At 41.3% G+C, this 14803-nt stretch overlaps 3 protein-coding genes across 3 annotated transcripts; 2 read left to right on the top strand and 1 right to left on the bottom strand.

Annotated features, from left to right (window-relative positions):
* The first annotated feature begins 129 nt into the window (after window positions 1-129).
* On the top strand, window positions 130-6559 carry cep57 (centrosomal protein 57). Its single transcript, XM_085243435.1, has 11 exons — window positions 130-393; window positions 750-939; window positions 1218-1418; window positions 1563-1684; window positions 3331-3459; window positions 4245-4322; window positions 4403-4498; window positions 4705-4782; window positions 4882-5111; window positions 5217-5361; window positions 5472-6559. The coding sequence occupies exons 1-11, from the start codon at window positions 346-348 to the stop codon at window positions 5655-5657; spliced, it is 1503 nt and encodes a 500-aa protein (XP_085099561.1). The 5' UTR covers window positions 130-345; the 3' UTR covers window positions 5658-6559.
* Window positions 5754-11255, top strand: LOC146559721 (guanylate cyclase soluble subunit beta-2-like). The gene is made up of 15 exons (XM_085244344.1): window positions 5754-5804; window positions 7158-7231; window positions 7391-7485; window positions 7578-7738; window positions 7822-7921; window positions 8026-8225; window positions 8304-8391; window positions 8510-8613; window positions 8749-8965; window positions 9036-9356; window positions 9455-9603; window positions 9763-9909; window positions 10141-10295; window positions 10423-10604; window positions 10900-11255. Exons 1-15 carry the CDS (start codon window positions 5754-5756, stop codon window positions 11253-11255), a joined length of 2400 nt encoding a protein of 799 aa, XP_085100470.1.
* Window positions 11256-11746: 491 nt separating this feature from the next.
* LOC146559720 (coiled-coil domain-containing protein 195-like) lies at window positions 11747-13972 on the bottom strand. The gene is made up of 3 exons (XM_085244802.1): window positions 13183-13972; window positions 12561-12783; window positions 11747-12354 (listed from the first exon to the last, which is right to left on the bottom strand). Exons 1-3 carry the CDS (start codon window positions 13511-13513, stop codon window positions 12225-12227), a joined length of 684 nt encoding a protein of 227 aa, XP_085100928.1. The 5' UTR covers window positions 13514-13972; the 3' UTR covers window positions 11747-12224.
* Between the last annotated feature and the right edge of the window lie 831 nt (window positions 13973-14803).

Genomic DNA, 14803 nt, shown 5'->3' with positions numbered 1-14803 from the left:
TCTCCGCTGAGGAGAAACTACATTTCCGGTAAGCCCACCGTGTGCGCTTGTTTTATGGATATTGGCACTCCGGTCCGCGTCTTTTATATGTCCTTAGTGTCTAACGAGTCATAATGTGATTTAAACCATTCGTACCCTTCAGAAACCATGGACTGTGTCGCTTGTCAAAGTGGTGTTTTCTTTTGCACAGCCCATATTAGCACAAACGGCTGTACAAACTGTGCTTAGCTAGTAATCTGTCAGTCGTAATTAAAAAGCGATGTGCTGTAGTTCTACTCTCAGCTAGCATTGCGTCATTTGCATTTCTTTAACACATGCGAGACAGGCTGGAATGGTTGCATTTCGATGGAGACGCTGCCAAAAACACTCGCAGCTGATGCTACGCGGGAAACGGTAGTATTACCAGATTTGGGTGAATTTCAATTGAAAGAAAAATTAAAAGCAGGTTGCCACCGTTTATCTTGAGTTAGCTAGACTGCACAGGAAGCTGCCTAGCAGCAGTTGCTACAACTCAAACTAAACGATGTTGCAAACCTAATAGTGGGCTGAAGTTATTCTGTGTTTGACGTGAACTGGACGGAATGAATATAGTTTTTTTTCTCACGGTCATTTCACTTTCTGTACTCCATTTGTTGTTTTTGGCCCTGTTCTATTTGCTCACTGTAAAAAATGTAGATGCCAGCAGTTATCTAAAGTCTAATATGGAAAATGCAGATAACTAAATAACATTTAGTCCTGTTTCCCTGCAGGAATCTTATCCACCACCACCACCAACCTGTGGACCGGTGCCTGACAGTCTGTCTCTGCCATCCTACAAAGACTACCCAGCTCACCGACCTTTTATCAACACACTTGTGCATCACAGACCTCAAACACACACTCATCAATCATATGTTCCATCATCACCCATCAAAGCCTTCCCTGAGACCAACAGTACTGGTACAATTAACTTGTGCATCTCTTCTGTTGCCTGTGTAGAGTTTCCATTCAGGCATTGTAGTGTTTCAGAGCTCCATGGTTACACATGCAACATGATGCTGCACTACTTGAATGTCTCAGCTTCACCAACATCTATTCATTCGTCCAATCATCCTTTCTTAGCTCCTGTCATGTTATCTTCTCTTTCCTTTTAGACCCCAAAAATATCTTGTTACACCAGATATGTCACGATATGCAGACCCTTCCTGTAGCTAACTTATATTTTTATGTCTGTGAAGTGATCTTATCTGCCTTGAGGAACCTACAAGAAAAGATCAGGAGGTTGGAGATGGAAAAAGGACATGCAGAGCGGAGTCTGCATGCACTGGGAAAAGATGCTTCACAAACACTTCTACAGAATGAAGATATTACACCGAGACTCTTAAATGATCAAAAAGACCCAGAAAGACAAAGAAGTGCCCATTCCAACTGCAACCAAGGTGAGTATAGATAGATAGATAGATATATGGTGATAATAATTTAATTACCTTTTCATATACTTTTATTACTGTCTTGTTTCAAGCTATAGTCTTTTTTTTTTTTGTTACCTACATGTCTTCTGCGTATCTTCTCTCTATTTCTAGTGCTGATCAACCACCTTGCTGCCGCAGAGTCTCGCTGTTTGAAGCTGGAGCGACAGCTGGATCACATGAGGAGGATGCTGCGCAATGCCAGAACAGAGAGGACCAACCTGCTTAAACAGCAGGTTAAATGTCATAGCCTGTAGCTTTTCATTTAAAATATACAGTGGTCCCTTGTCTATCGCGGTAGTTACGTTTTAAAAATATCAGGGGAAATCCACGAAGTAGTCAACGTTATTTTTTACAATTATTATAGATGTTTTAAGGCTGTAAAACCCCTCACTCCACACTTTATACACTTCTCTCAGACAGGCATGAACATTTTCACACTTTTCTCTCTTGTTTAAACTCTCTCAAAGTTCAAACCTTCATAGCAAAATAAGTCCAGTATTATAGAATGAAACCAAAGTCACCCGCGGTTGCCTTTGACGGTGCAAAATGTTTCGTCGAAATTGTTGTGTTTGTTGGGGAGAAAACTTAAAAACATACAGTACAGCACCTCAGAGTCACACTGCTAGCGATAGAAAATTGATGTAAATTTGACAAGCTGAACGCATTCTGTACTGTACAGGAGACACAGTACAAGATTGATTGACAGTGGTCTACAGCCAATCAGGACGCAGAACACAGTGCACTGTAAAAAAAAAAAAAAAAAAGCATGCAAAATTGTACAAAAAAAATCGAAACAGTGAGGCCGCGAAAGATGAAAGATGAACCGCGTTATAGCGGGGGACCACTGTATTCATTTAAAAACTTGAAATCAGTAGTCCGTAGATCCATATTCTTGACGGAGGCGCTCGCACTTTCTCCTTCTCCCTTATCTTTCCTGCTTGGCTTCTCATGTCTTTTGTATAGTCTCGCTTAATCTCTAACCCTAAGTGAGTCTCCCAAACTTGTTCTCTAAAACCTAAAGAAGAATTATGGATTTGATCAACTGGTCCCTTAACGAAACTGACAACTCTGGGCTTGGGAGAGCCTGATTGTCCTGCGGAGACATTTGCTGCTGGATACTCGATGGTCGGCTGTGTCGTGTGTCTAGCGACACTCGATGGAGGACATTGAACGACATCTACCAATTCGGAACCATGATAACAGAGTTCTGGCTGATTGGAGCTGGCTCGGACCTGGCTTATCGAAGAACAAGAAGCGGCTACAGCTGTTCAAAATTCCACAAGGCTGGCTGACATGATAGAGGATGGGCAGGGCTGTGAGTACTCATACTGCTTTTGAACACAATATGGATAAGATCTTGGAGAAGCTCATGGCTCTGCTATATGGATAACATCTTGAAGAAGAACAAATGGAATTGAGAGACCTGTTGATCAGTGACGGACATTAGACCAACTGTAAAATTGGATGGAGTTTGTTCGCACTAACCAAACTAACTACCCTCTTCAACTCATGCGGCCCCCTGGCGGCAGCTGGATGCTCAAGGCAAAAGCTGACAGGAATAACAATCCTCCTTTAGATAATAAGACTGTGTTGTGACTTTCTCCCTCCTCATTCAAGGCCACCCACGTCGACCGAAGATTGTTGATCTCCCTGTTGGAGCTCAGTCTGGGGGGAGTTATTTTTTCTCCTCGTCTTTCCTCATGTTGTGCATTTTCCATTGTTATACCTCTCTGACCTGTCTTCCCCATGTGATGTTGTAATGTATGTATGGTTGGAAGGGTAAGATGGCACTGGCGAAGGTCGGTAGCCTTAACCCAACAAATTTCCCACATGTGGGACTAATAAAGGTTATCTTATCTTATTGTTATCTTCCTTTCAGGACATCCTGCAGAAAGCCAAATCAGCTGAGTGGCAGTCTGACACAGCATCACAGTATGCTCAGTTTGACAAGCTGGAGAGACTTGAGCGGGAGTATCTCAGACTGACACGTACACAGAACATTTCCGAGGTAAATATACAGACTTGTTGACGTAGTGTCAGGTACACTGAAATTATCTACTGAACAACCCATGCTCTTCTGTCATAAGGAAGAGAATATTGCCATTAAACATCATAAAATCCATGGCAGTGGCATCAGGCTTCCCCAGATTACCCACAGCTTGTTTTTGTTCAAGCATGGTTTGATCAATCAAAAGTATGAGTATCAAACTGCTGTCCTGGGGGCTCTAAATGTCCCACCAAAGGGTCTGATTTTGGCCCACAGTTAGCTTTGCAAATTGGGGAAATTGCAGTGAAGCAGTGCATAATTTGTTGGCTATTTCACTGTACTACTTACTTAAATATAGATGAAGCAAGTGGTTCACAAAACATTTAATCACTAAAATAGGTTGTTTTTTCATGCCAGAAATAGGACTTTAAAGCATCTCAAGCTATTCATCACCTGGTGGTGTCTTTTCTAAGATTACTGAACAACAGTTTTAGTGTAATTTTCAGTTGAATTTCCCACAGCTCATATTAAAGAAAACAGATAAATGTTCACAAGAGTTTACAAGAAGTCTTTAAACAGACCAGAACAAGACAAAAAGAATACTGGTTCTTAAGGGGAGCTCAGAATTTAAAATTCTGTATGCTGTCATGGACCTGGATTAATCTGCACATTAAGAAGCTAAGAATTATTTTCAGGTTTGTTCTTTATTTGTCAGTATTTTCTATTTTTACTGGACTTAAAAGTGGTAACAAGTAAAAGTTAGTATTTTGATATATTCATCGTATGATGGGTTTGTTTGTCTTCAGATGAAGATCCTTGAGTTGGAGATGAAACTACAGGAAGAGGAGTACCAAAGAAAGCTCATCCAAGACAAGGCCAACCAAGTAATGAGACATGAATTATAATTTTCATCTTTGCTCTCTCTGTTACTCACTTTACATACTTTCTTCTTTCCAATGCTCAGCTACAGACGGGGTTGGACGCCAGTAGGATCCTGCTGCAGTCTGTGTCACCGTGCCGATCCGCCAAGAAGCCCAAAGAGAAGAAGTCCAATACAAAGGTTAAGACCTTCACATGCTCAGCTCATGGTTTTACTTCTGTTTGAGACTGCTAAGGTTCCTTCTTTATAAGTAGATGGTAGAAGAGACAGTTTTGCTCACAAGTGTAGATTTTATTAAAAAGGTTAAACATGTTCATCAGGGAAACCAGATAAAAACATCAATCCAAATTCCATCTTCCCTAGTTTTATTTCCATTTCCTTTCCAGAAATCATCGCAGCAATATTCCCACACAGAGCCACATTATAGACTGAGCCTGAGAGATGTACCCTTTGTTGCTGGAACGGTATAAAAAGACATGCCCGTGTGATGGAATACAATGGTCTACCATATTTAACATGCACTTCCCTTATGCTGACTCGCTCTCTTTCTCTCTGACGTTTAGTCAGTAGGCTGCAGCCACTCGGTCAGAGCCAACGTCCAGTCAGTTTTGTCTCTCCTGAAGCGACACCAGCCCCACCTCTGCAACAGCCGCGTCCTCTCACGCAACACGAACGGCTCCGGCACAGACGGCCACCGGCATTCAGACAGTTCCTCTTCTTCCTCTTCGGCTAGCGGGGAGGAATTATCGGAGCTGCTGCAAGCCCTGCAGGAGGAGCTGCGACTCATGAGCTTGTGAGCAGTATTTCATTTGATCTCGACACAAGGCAAGTCACAGACGACGATTATCAAAAGTACTTTGGGGGGTTTTTTCAGTGTGTTTCTGCGTGTGTGTTGCAGGGAGCATGATGAGTTAATGAGGCAGGTGGAGGATTGTGTGTTTGAACAGGAAAGAAAGGAACTTCGGAGGGTGCAGGAGAGGCTGTTGTTGAAAATGGAGAGGAAAGGAGAGCAGATCAGTAAGCTGTACAAGCACAAGTCGCAGGTGTGTTTTCACATATGCAGTCACTAGTTTTCTTTCTTGTTATTTATTTTTTATTATTATTATAATTTGTTAAAACTTGTGTCTCTTATCTTTTCCTGTCTCTCTGCCAGATAAAAAAGTTAAGAAAAGAAGCCAATTGCAGGCAGAGCAATGGGAACGAGCTGAGGGTGTCTACCACAGTGTCCACCAGAGGTCACTCTGCAGCAGCAGTCAAGGCTAGACCAGGAGACAGAAGCAAAATGAATCTGAGGCTCCTGAGGGACATGAAGGCTCTGCAGACCTCATTACGGACCTGACACTTGCCCACACTTTAGGTCACTCTTGTTGGTGCTATTTACCTCCCCTCAGCAATTACTTCAACTTCAAAACAGACACTGGCTGAAAAACACTAGATGAACACGAAGAACCAGCCTGTGTTTACCAAGCGTCTGTTTGATGAGCAGGTTCAAGAGCATATGACCTGAAATTCTTTAATATGTTTTTACTAGAATATTTGAAAAGACTGGTATGAGTCAGATTTTAGATGTCACTGATGATCAACACTAACTGACTTGTTTAAAAGCTTTGTTGTTTTTTCTTAATAATTTCTCATATTACTGTCTGACAATATGTTGAGAATATTTTAAAGAAAACTGGGCTTTAAATGGTACTTGATTTATTATTTACAAGTACTATTAAAGAGACAGTGTCTTGGTTCACGGAGCATTTTACCCCCAACATTTTCCTCTTATCTGTTTTTATGCAAGTAGAGACCATTGAAGTCTCTCTACATCTGTTTTAAATCCTGCAATTTGTGTATGTAAAAGTTACACTTTTATATTTTCTATGCAGTTGTAAAGTCCATGATCATTTCTAGAAATGGCCCAAATGTGAGGGGATTTCTTTTTACAATCAGGAGTAAACTGGATCTTAGTGAAGACACGTTTATGTTTTTATGTTTGTGCAGTATTGGTCCAGTACATGGTTTTGGTTGTTGAGATTTTTTTGTGGGGGTGGGGCCTGGATACTGAAAGTTTCCTCAAACCCTCATGTGCTTGAGGTGCTCCTCTTCCAAAGACTTGTCCTTCCTGCGTTTGATGCTGGTGTCCGACTTCAGTGAAATCACAACATCCATCAAATAAATTCTCCATTCCTGATTACTTTTTCCCATAATTGTGTGAATCATTATACCATTGCATTAAAGGACCATTTAAATATCTGTTTCTGTTTCCCTTTTTTCAATCCAAATTAAATTCTGTTATGATTTCCTTCATTATCAGCAATGTAAATAACAGTACCCTCTAGCTGTTATTGATTAAGGTGGTCCAAATACAAAGAATTGTTTATCTGCACACATATACAAATATATGAATCAAAATTACTTAGATGTGACAATAAGAATACATGTTTTAACCCTCCTAAAATGGGTAAAAAAGAGAAATTTGGCTGCTACAATTGTAACTCATTCTCAGTTATGAGTTACAGTGATTTTCGAGTCCCTGTTATCAAAGTGTTATTTATAAGAGGCTGTATGTCACCCAGACCCCAGGGGGGGTTGTTAGCACCAGGCTGGACTGGACAACTCCTTTGTGGAGATGAGACTGGGAAGTCTCTTAAACAGGCTGGATTTTCTTGTTGGTTATTTTATGAGAGAAGAGACTGGGTGTGGTGAGAGAGCGGTGTGACGATAATCGTGAAGGGGAAAGCTGCTGGTGGACAAACTGCACAGAGACATGGTATGCTGCTTTTCATGGTATGCTATCTTTTATTATCTTAGTTTCTCAGCTGGCCTGATTTGTTTGTTGTATTCCTGACAGTATGGATTTATTAATGCCTGTTTGAAATCGCTGGTAGTGGAAAAGTTTGGCGAGGAGGCGTGGGTCAAGCTCAGGTAAAAGAAAAATTTCTCTTTGAGAGAGTTGAATTTTTCAAAATCTGTTTTCTTTATTAATGAATTTTTACAGCAGAAACACATTTCTGTTACATTCTTAAAACATATCAGGAAATAAACATATTGTCTTCCCAAAATCATCATCATCATCATACACAGGGATGAAGCTGGAGTCCAGGACACCTTCCTGACACATGAAGTCTACGAAGATGAAATCACTTTGCACTTAGTGGCAGAGGCCTGCAAGCTTTTAGGTGTCTTTCCATTCACGAGTTGTTTCAATATATGAAATTGAAAATTCCAGTCATACATGTTTTTATTTATTGATTTATTGATTTACTTTCAGGAGTAAAACCAGAGGTAGTCTTGAGGCAGTTCGGAGAGTATTTCTTTGAGTTTTGCAAACGCTCCGGCTACCATCACATGCTGCGGACTTTAGGAGGAAATCTGTCTGAATTCACGGAGAATTTGGATGCACTTCACAGCTACCTGTCGCTCTCCTATAAGGTACTTGCTTTCACATCTGTCTCCCCCCCCCCCCTCTTTTTTATTGGAGATATATTTTATTTTTCCATGCTTGATTCTTGCAGGAGATGAATGCACCTTCTTTTCGAGTGGAAAGGAACCCTGATGGAACCATGCTTCTCCATTATTATTCTGACCGCAGAGGACTTTGTCACATTGTTCCTGGTTTATTTGAAACATTTCCTTTAGAAATAACAATTTTGAGCTACATTACTCTCATTCTTAATATGGAGTATTTGGATCTAAATACCAAGTGTTCTCTTTTGTAGGTATTATTGGTGCTGTTGCTAAGGATTTTTTCAACAGTGAGATAACAATGGAGATTGTTAACCAGCTAGAAGAACTGGAGAGAACTGGAAAGAAGGAGCACGTGGTTTTCCTAGTTAGCAGTAAAACTGATGCTTCCTCAAAGGCCCAGATCCTTCATTCTTTGACTGATGAACCTAATACCACCGTCGGGATCAAAAAGGTTAGATTTTAGAAGTGGTAAATTAAATAACAATTTTATTTTACTGGAATTCTAACTCTTTTCTGTTTATTCAAACAGTCTGATCATGAAAAGAAAACAAAGATCAGTTTCACCATGCCCAGGAGTCACTGGCAGACAACAAAGGAGTTGGTTCACATCGGAAAAGGTACAGTTAACATAAAGCCTTGGCGCAATGGGCTGTGCCCAACGACTCCTATAAGACATTTGCATTTTTACATTTGCATGTATAAATAAATATTTACAACATTTATTTTGCTATACAGGCAAATCATTGAAGAATTTTGAACCTGTGTATCCCATGAAGCTCAAAATTGACCTGCAGACTTTCTGCCATGCTTTCCCTTTTCATGTAGTCTTTGATGAGCAGGTAGAATTTACAGAAATATATACATGGTTTAGATTAGCGATGAACAGTCTCTGCATAAACCAACTCAAGAGTCATAAATAATTAAGTCATATAATATTAACGGTGAAAACCTAATGGTGGTGGTGTGTGGTACAGCTGGTGGTGCATCAGGCTGGAGTGAATCTCCAAAGGACTGTCCCTGGGCTGCAGATTGTGAATATCCATTTAGATGAGTACTTCAGCATTGTGCATCCTGAGGTGACTTTCACAATCTCCAGCATCCGGAAGTTCATCAACAGCCACTTTGTCATGCAGACTCGCAGGGAAATGATGCCTGAGACATGGAAAGGCCGGCCTATGCTTCAGCTCAGAGGTAAAAAGAAAGAAACATTTTCTTTTTCTTATGTGTGTATTTTTTTCCATCTTCTGTTATTTGTCTTCAGGTCAGATGATCTGGATGCCTTCTCTGCGCTGCATGTTATATCAAGCCTCTCCTTTGCTGAGAAGCCTTCAGGAGCTGGAGGAAATGCACATGCACATTTCTGACATTGCACCCCATGATGTCACCCGAGACCTTATCCTACTCAATCACCAGCGACTGGCTGAAATGGAGCTATCCAGTCAGCTGGAAAGGAAGAAGGAAGAGCTCCGCATCCTGTCCCAGCACCTTGAGGAAGAGAAGAGAAAGACAGAGAACTTGCTGTATGCCATGCTGCCTAAGCATGTAGCCAACCAGCTGAAAGAGGGCAAAAAAGTAGATGCAGGTTAATAGATAGTTAAAAGATATAAATACTGGATAATTTGTTTGGGCCTATCTGATGTGGCTGTTTTGCATCTTAATTTGTGTGTATGTGTCCTACAGGAGAATTCAAGGAATGCACCATATTGTTCAGTGATGTAGTGACGTTTACCAATATCTGTGCCATGTGTGAACCCATTCAAATCGTTCATATGCTTAACTCCATGTACCTGCAATTTGACCGACTCACCACTGTGCACAATGTCTACAAGGTAAATATGAATGGTGTAACCTGGTTTTTTCCATGTACATTTCACTGGAAAAGAAAAGAACCATTCATGCATTTCCATAAAGCTTTTGGTTACGGGTTGTTTTTTTTCCCATCATGTCATCTGTTTGAACCTGACAGAGTATTTTTCTGTTTTTACCAGGTTGAAACCATAGGGGATGCCTATATGGTGGTAGGTGGGGTTCCTATACCTGTCTCCAGCCATGCTGAGAGGGTGGCCAACTTTGCTCTGGGCATGATTATAGCTGCCAAGGAGGTTATTAACCCCATAACTGGAGGACCCATTCAGGTGCAAGGAAGTTTATAGAGCACTTCTTAAGTAAATGGTTGTGAAATGGGGGGAATTTTACTCAATTATTGTGCTACACCATTACGGTAGTTCTGCTGTAAGCAGCAGAGACAAAAACACACTTTTGAGTGGAAGGAGTCTTCTTTCACTCCCCCAAATGCACCTGTGCCAGAGTTTGAATCCAAATATACATATGTAATTCCATCTGTGTGACGTTTTGTATTTCTATAGATCCGTGTGGGTCTCCACAGTGGTCCTGTATTGGCAGGTGTAGTTGGGGAAAAGATGCCACGCTACTGTCTTTTCGGAGACACTGTCAACACTGCATCTCGTATGGAGAGTCACGGCCTCCCCAACAAGATCCATTTGAGCCCAACTGTATACCAGTGAGGAGACACATAATATTGCACAAGAAAACCTGCATCCATACACACTTTCATGTGCTATGAAACCTGTGTTATCATCAGAATGATTACTGCCTTTATTTCTAAGTCTTGCCTTCATATATTTCAGGGCTTTAAAGAACAAATGCTTTGTCATCCAGAAACGAGGAGAGATAGAGGTGAAGGGAAAGGGGAGTATGACCACTTACTTTCTTGAAAGAAACACCGGAGTGAGCGAGCAGCAGATTATGGGTCTCTGTGACCTGGAGGCCACAGACGGAGAGGACAGCAGCCAGGGAAGCTACCAGCCAGGTCTGTATAGACCAAATGTAGTGATTTGTTGTGTGTCTTTGAAATTATAACTGATGGTTGTTTGACATTTCTGTCTGTACAATTCCTCCATCTAAAGCACAAGTGCACACTGCAATAGATGCACAGCCTTAGTATCACATCCTCTACAGAGAAAATAACAAAATCAATATGATAAGAGGGGCACCTCAATTTCAACTGTATATAGAAACAGTCTTGGAGCAAATGTGACCACATAAATTCCTCTAGATTGAATAAAGTATTCTGATTCTGACTGTGTTTTTGTCCTCTTTTACAGGTTTTGAAACAAAGCATAAAGATGAGCCTTTCTTGATCCCAATGAATTACAAAGACAGTCCAAGTGAATCTCTGCCATCATCAAATATGTCTGAGATTCAAATCTGCCCAATTCTCAAGCCCACCGACTCAGAAAGCTATGGAAGCCTCGACACTGAAAACCAATCAGAGGATGGAGCTCCTGACCAGTTACAAGCTACTGCTAAATTTGGCCAAACAGAATACACAGAGAAAAACGTAGAGGAATTAGACAGTGATAGCCACGTGGACATGCAGGAGCAAAACTTGATGAGTGATTCTTTGGAAACTAATATTGAAAGAAAACATAGCCAAACCCAGTTCTGTGTAGTTCTCTGAGCTGCTAATACTAATGCATAATAGTTTACAGGCTGTAAATGGTTTATCAGCAAGAGTGGATGTAATGATGAGCATGAACCCTTGCAGCTGACACCAACTACTGACAAAACAACTTTGCTGCAGAGATTATGTTCTGTACTTCATCAGTTAGAGTGATTCGCTGCACTGTACAAGGTTTTCTGTTAATGTGTCATTTATTGGATGTTGCAGATCAAATGTTGAAGTTGCAGGTGAAGTTCAAGTAATGATTATATGCTTTGGTTGTAGCTCATGCGTCTTATATTAGAAGTTTTAATTGTGTCTGCCCTGCACAGTGACAGCGGCACAGTAAGCAAAATGTTTTCATGTTATTGAGAAATGATTATCTATCTATGGAATAATAAAACAGTCTCCTTTAAACATGACTTTCATACCATTTATATTTAATATAAATAATCCAAACACTGGATTCTTTTAAGAAGACTTTTATACATGAAAGCAAAGATTGTGATTTGGTTTTGAGAAAACAAAATACATGCTCAGGAACAGCAGGTCATCTTCAGGAGGTCCATTGACCATCTTCTTCAGTTTACATTGTGAAAAGAAACCAAGATGAATAAATAATGAATAAAACATCGCTCATGAGGTCTGAGTCAGCGACCACAGCTGTCCGTAAAAGGGTTGTCACCTGCAGGTGTGTGTGTCACTCTCAAGCAACACCCGGGGTCAGGTGAAGAGACCAGATATCTGATCCTCGCTCCGGAGGGCTCTGTGCTTCATCACTGTTGACCATGGTCACATGAAAACAACACCTGTAACCAGAGTCTTCTGTTTGTGTGGTCAGGTGTGATAAAAATCGGTCTGCTGGCTCACTCACTAAGAGCCCAGTCTACATTGGCCTAGATGAAGAGGCCAACCTGTCACCTGTCGCAGGCCACAGAGGCTCAGTTCATGTCTGAATTTTGCCTCGTTTAAAGTCTGGTTGTTTTCTCAAGAATCCGTCTCAGTTATGGAATCCAGGTCAGACAGTCTAGGATCCCCCTGGTGTTTGGTCAGAGCTGGTCGACTGGTGTAAATGTCATCCACAGGTAGAAGGAAGGTGACAGTTTTCACCTTGGACCTTAAGGTGCAAAGAAAACACAAGAATAATTTTGCTGCAGTTTCAGAGATTCTGTATAAAGACTAGCCTTTTGAGGCAAAGCAATGAACAAAGTACTTTGAAATTAGCCATTAATGGAAACAGTAGTTAAAGCCTCTGTGAGGTCAAGTTTAAGATGAATATTTGTTTAAAGCTACAGTTGGGGCATTTATAGTATTTATCTCTACCTGTTTTTATGAACATATTCCTGCAGGGAGTGCCGGTTGGTAATTTTTCCCACATCTTCCTTTGTTGAGTTACCGAAGACACCTTTCCCATGTTGGATTTCTTCTTGCAGTCTTTCCCAACCAGAGTTGCTTGGCCGGACCCTGTTAATCCTTCCATCCCGTACAGTCACACCAGACAGGTTGGAACTTGTAGAGTACCTCCGAACAGTCATCACAGTGTTTTCTGTGAAACAGCACAAACATGATGGATTGAAAGATTTTTATTTATTTATTTATTTTACAGGGCAGGGATGCCTATAGACAGGAAACAGTAATGTCATGTTCTCAGGTGTCTCTAAATATTACGTTTTAAAGTTTATATAAAATTTACGAATATTATAAAAGGCTATAATTAACATATTTTGATTTTTCCTTAGATACGTTGTTGGCATTTATTGTGAATAAGGAATCTCCTCAAATCTCCTTAAAAAAGGATGACCATTGAATCAGAACGAGCCTATAATGAGCCCTATTTCTAGTTTTAAAGTAAATTTTAATATAATAAAGAACCCTAAGAGATAGCCTATCATACTATTTCATTAGTTTAAACTCAGTCTGATGCCCCACTCGACTTCCCTCTTACCCTTGTATTGTCCCTCCAGGACTGGCGCAGACGCATTTCGCCTCAGGTTCACATAAGGGTTATCATCCTTGTCAGCCTGCTTCTTAACTGCTGATGACACGAGACTAGCTTCTCCTGGCATGGCTGCAAGTGAACGCTGACCAAAGTCTCCCCGCAGCTCCCGGTTCTCCGCTTCCAGCTTCTTGATTTCGTCCCGCATCTCCATGATCACCCGCGCCAGGCTGCGGGTGCTCTCCATGGTGCTGTTGCTGCGTTGCCAGTACCACGGCTTCCCAAACACCGGCAGGGAGTCGCGCAGTAGAAGCTCACTGTGCTCCTGCGGCTTTATCATTGCAGTCCCCAAAGCTTTTGTGGTCCTCCTGCTTAGAGGCTTTCCAGGTTCTCTGCGTCTGTCAATCTCGGTCCAGATCTTGTTATGGGGAAGATTACATCGCCTTTCACCACTTGTACACCTGAAAGCGCTCCGGTGATCATCCAGCAGCACACAAAGAATGTTTTATTCATCACACCCGGCGTCCGGTTTCAGGAAAACTAAGCAGGGGTCGGAAATGAATTGTGCACTGCACAAAAGCTAGAGCGGCACTTAAAAGGAGTTTTTGACATCGTTTTTGTGCCTATAATATTTGTAGCAACTATATGTTTAAGGTGTACGAATGATTTTGGCATCCCAGCTTTACTGTGTGGGGGTCATTTCTCTGTTGGGATTACAATGTCCTCCCCCTGAAATATTAATTAAATCTGTCAGCCAAGACAAATCTTGGAGTGAGACTGAATAGGGGCCTGTTCTGTTTCTTTGGTGTGTGCGTGTGTGTGCCCTGATTTTGATGCATAAGATCATTTAGAGCAGAGCATTTAAAAAAAACAAGTGTAATTGATTATTTGCACAATGACAGTGTGAGTGTTTTTTCAATATGAGCAAATTCACTCAGAAGACAGATATTAATTAAAGTCTATTTAATAGGCTATATGATCCTCTGTCTCATGAATATGCATGTTTGATGAAAGGGAGGAAGGCGGTTAAACCAGAAATTGCAGGCAGTTTTGAAGAAAAAGACAGTAGAAAAAAAGCAGGTGTTTGATGATAATAATAAGAGAAGCAACAAACATGAAATGCAACAGGATGCACTCCAAAGAAAATTTCAGCAAATTACACTCAGTGGGACTTCCATAGTCAGGATGAATGGTCCGGTGTGCCAGTAGAGCTCATGTGGCAACAGGTTGTGATCCCTTATAAATAGACCAGAAAGTCTGTGAGTGCACGTGTACCCTAGCTGGCCCGACTCAAACAAAAACCGAGGTTACCCACATAATTTAAAATGGCATAATCCATAATATACAAGTGGTGTAAGGAAGGGTGTTTAGCTAATTAACAAATTAAAATAGAGCCCCAGTTGGTTTTCTCATGTGTGACTTGGACTGAATGGTGGTGGCTCAGGGCAACCCGAGCCTCCCAGAGTCTAGGCCACTGGGACGGAGACAGGCACACATAAACTAGTCTGTGGAGGAGAGAAACCCAATAAGCTCCCCTTTCTGGTTCACAAAATAGGCTACAGAGAAGGCGGGAGGTGAGAGAGATGAGACTGAGGATGGGAGTACTGCCGATTGGCTGGCAGAAAAACAG

The sequence above is a fragment of the Mchenga conophoros genome, linkage group LG14 (assembly GCF_057382185.1).
Source record: "Mchenga conophoros isolate Kocher_MC1m ecotype Shallow Benthic linkage group LG14, M_conophoros_male_GT1.1, whole genome shotgun sequence".
NCBI lineage: Eukaryota > Metazoa > Chordata > Actinopteri > Cichliformes > Cichlidae > Mchenga > Mchenga conophoros.
This window is presented reverse-complemented; position numbering and strand designations above follow the sequence as displayed.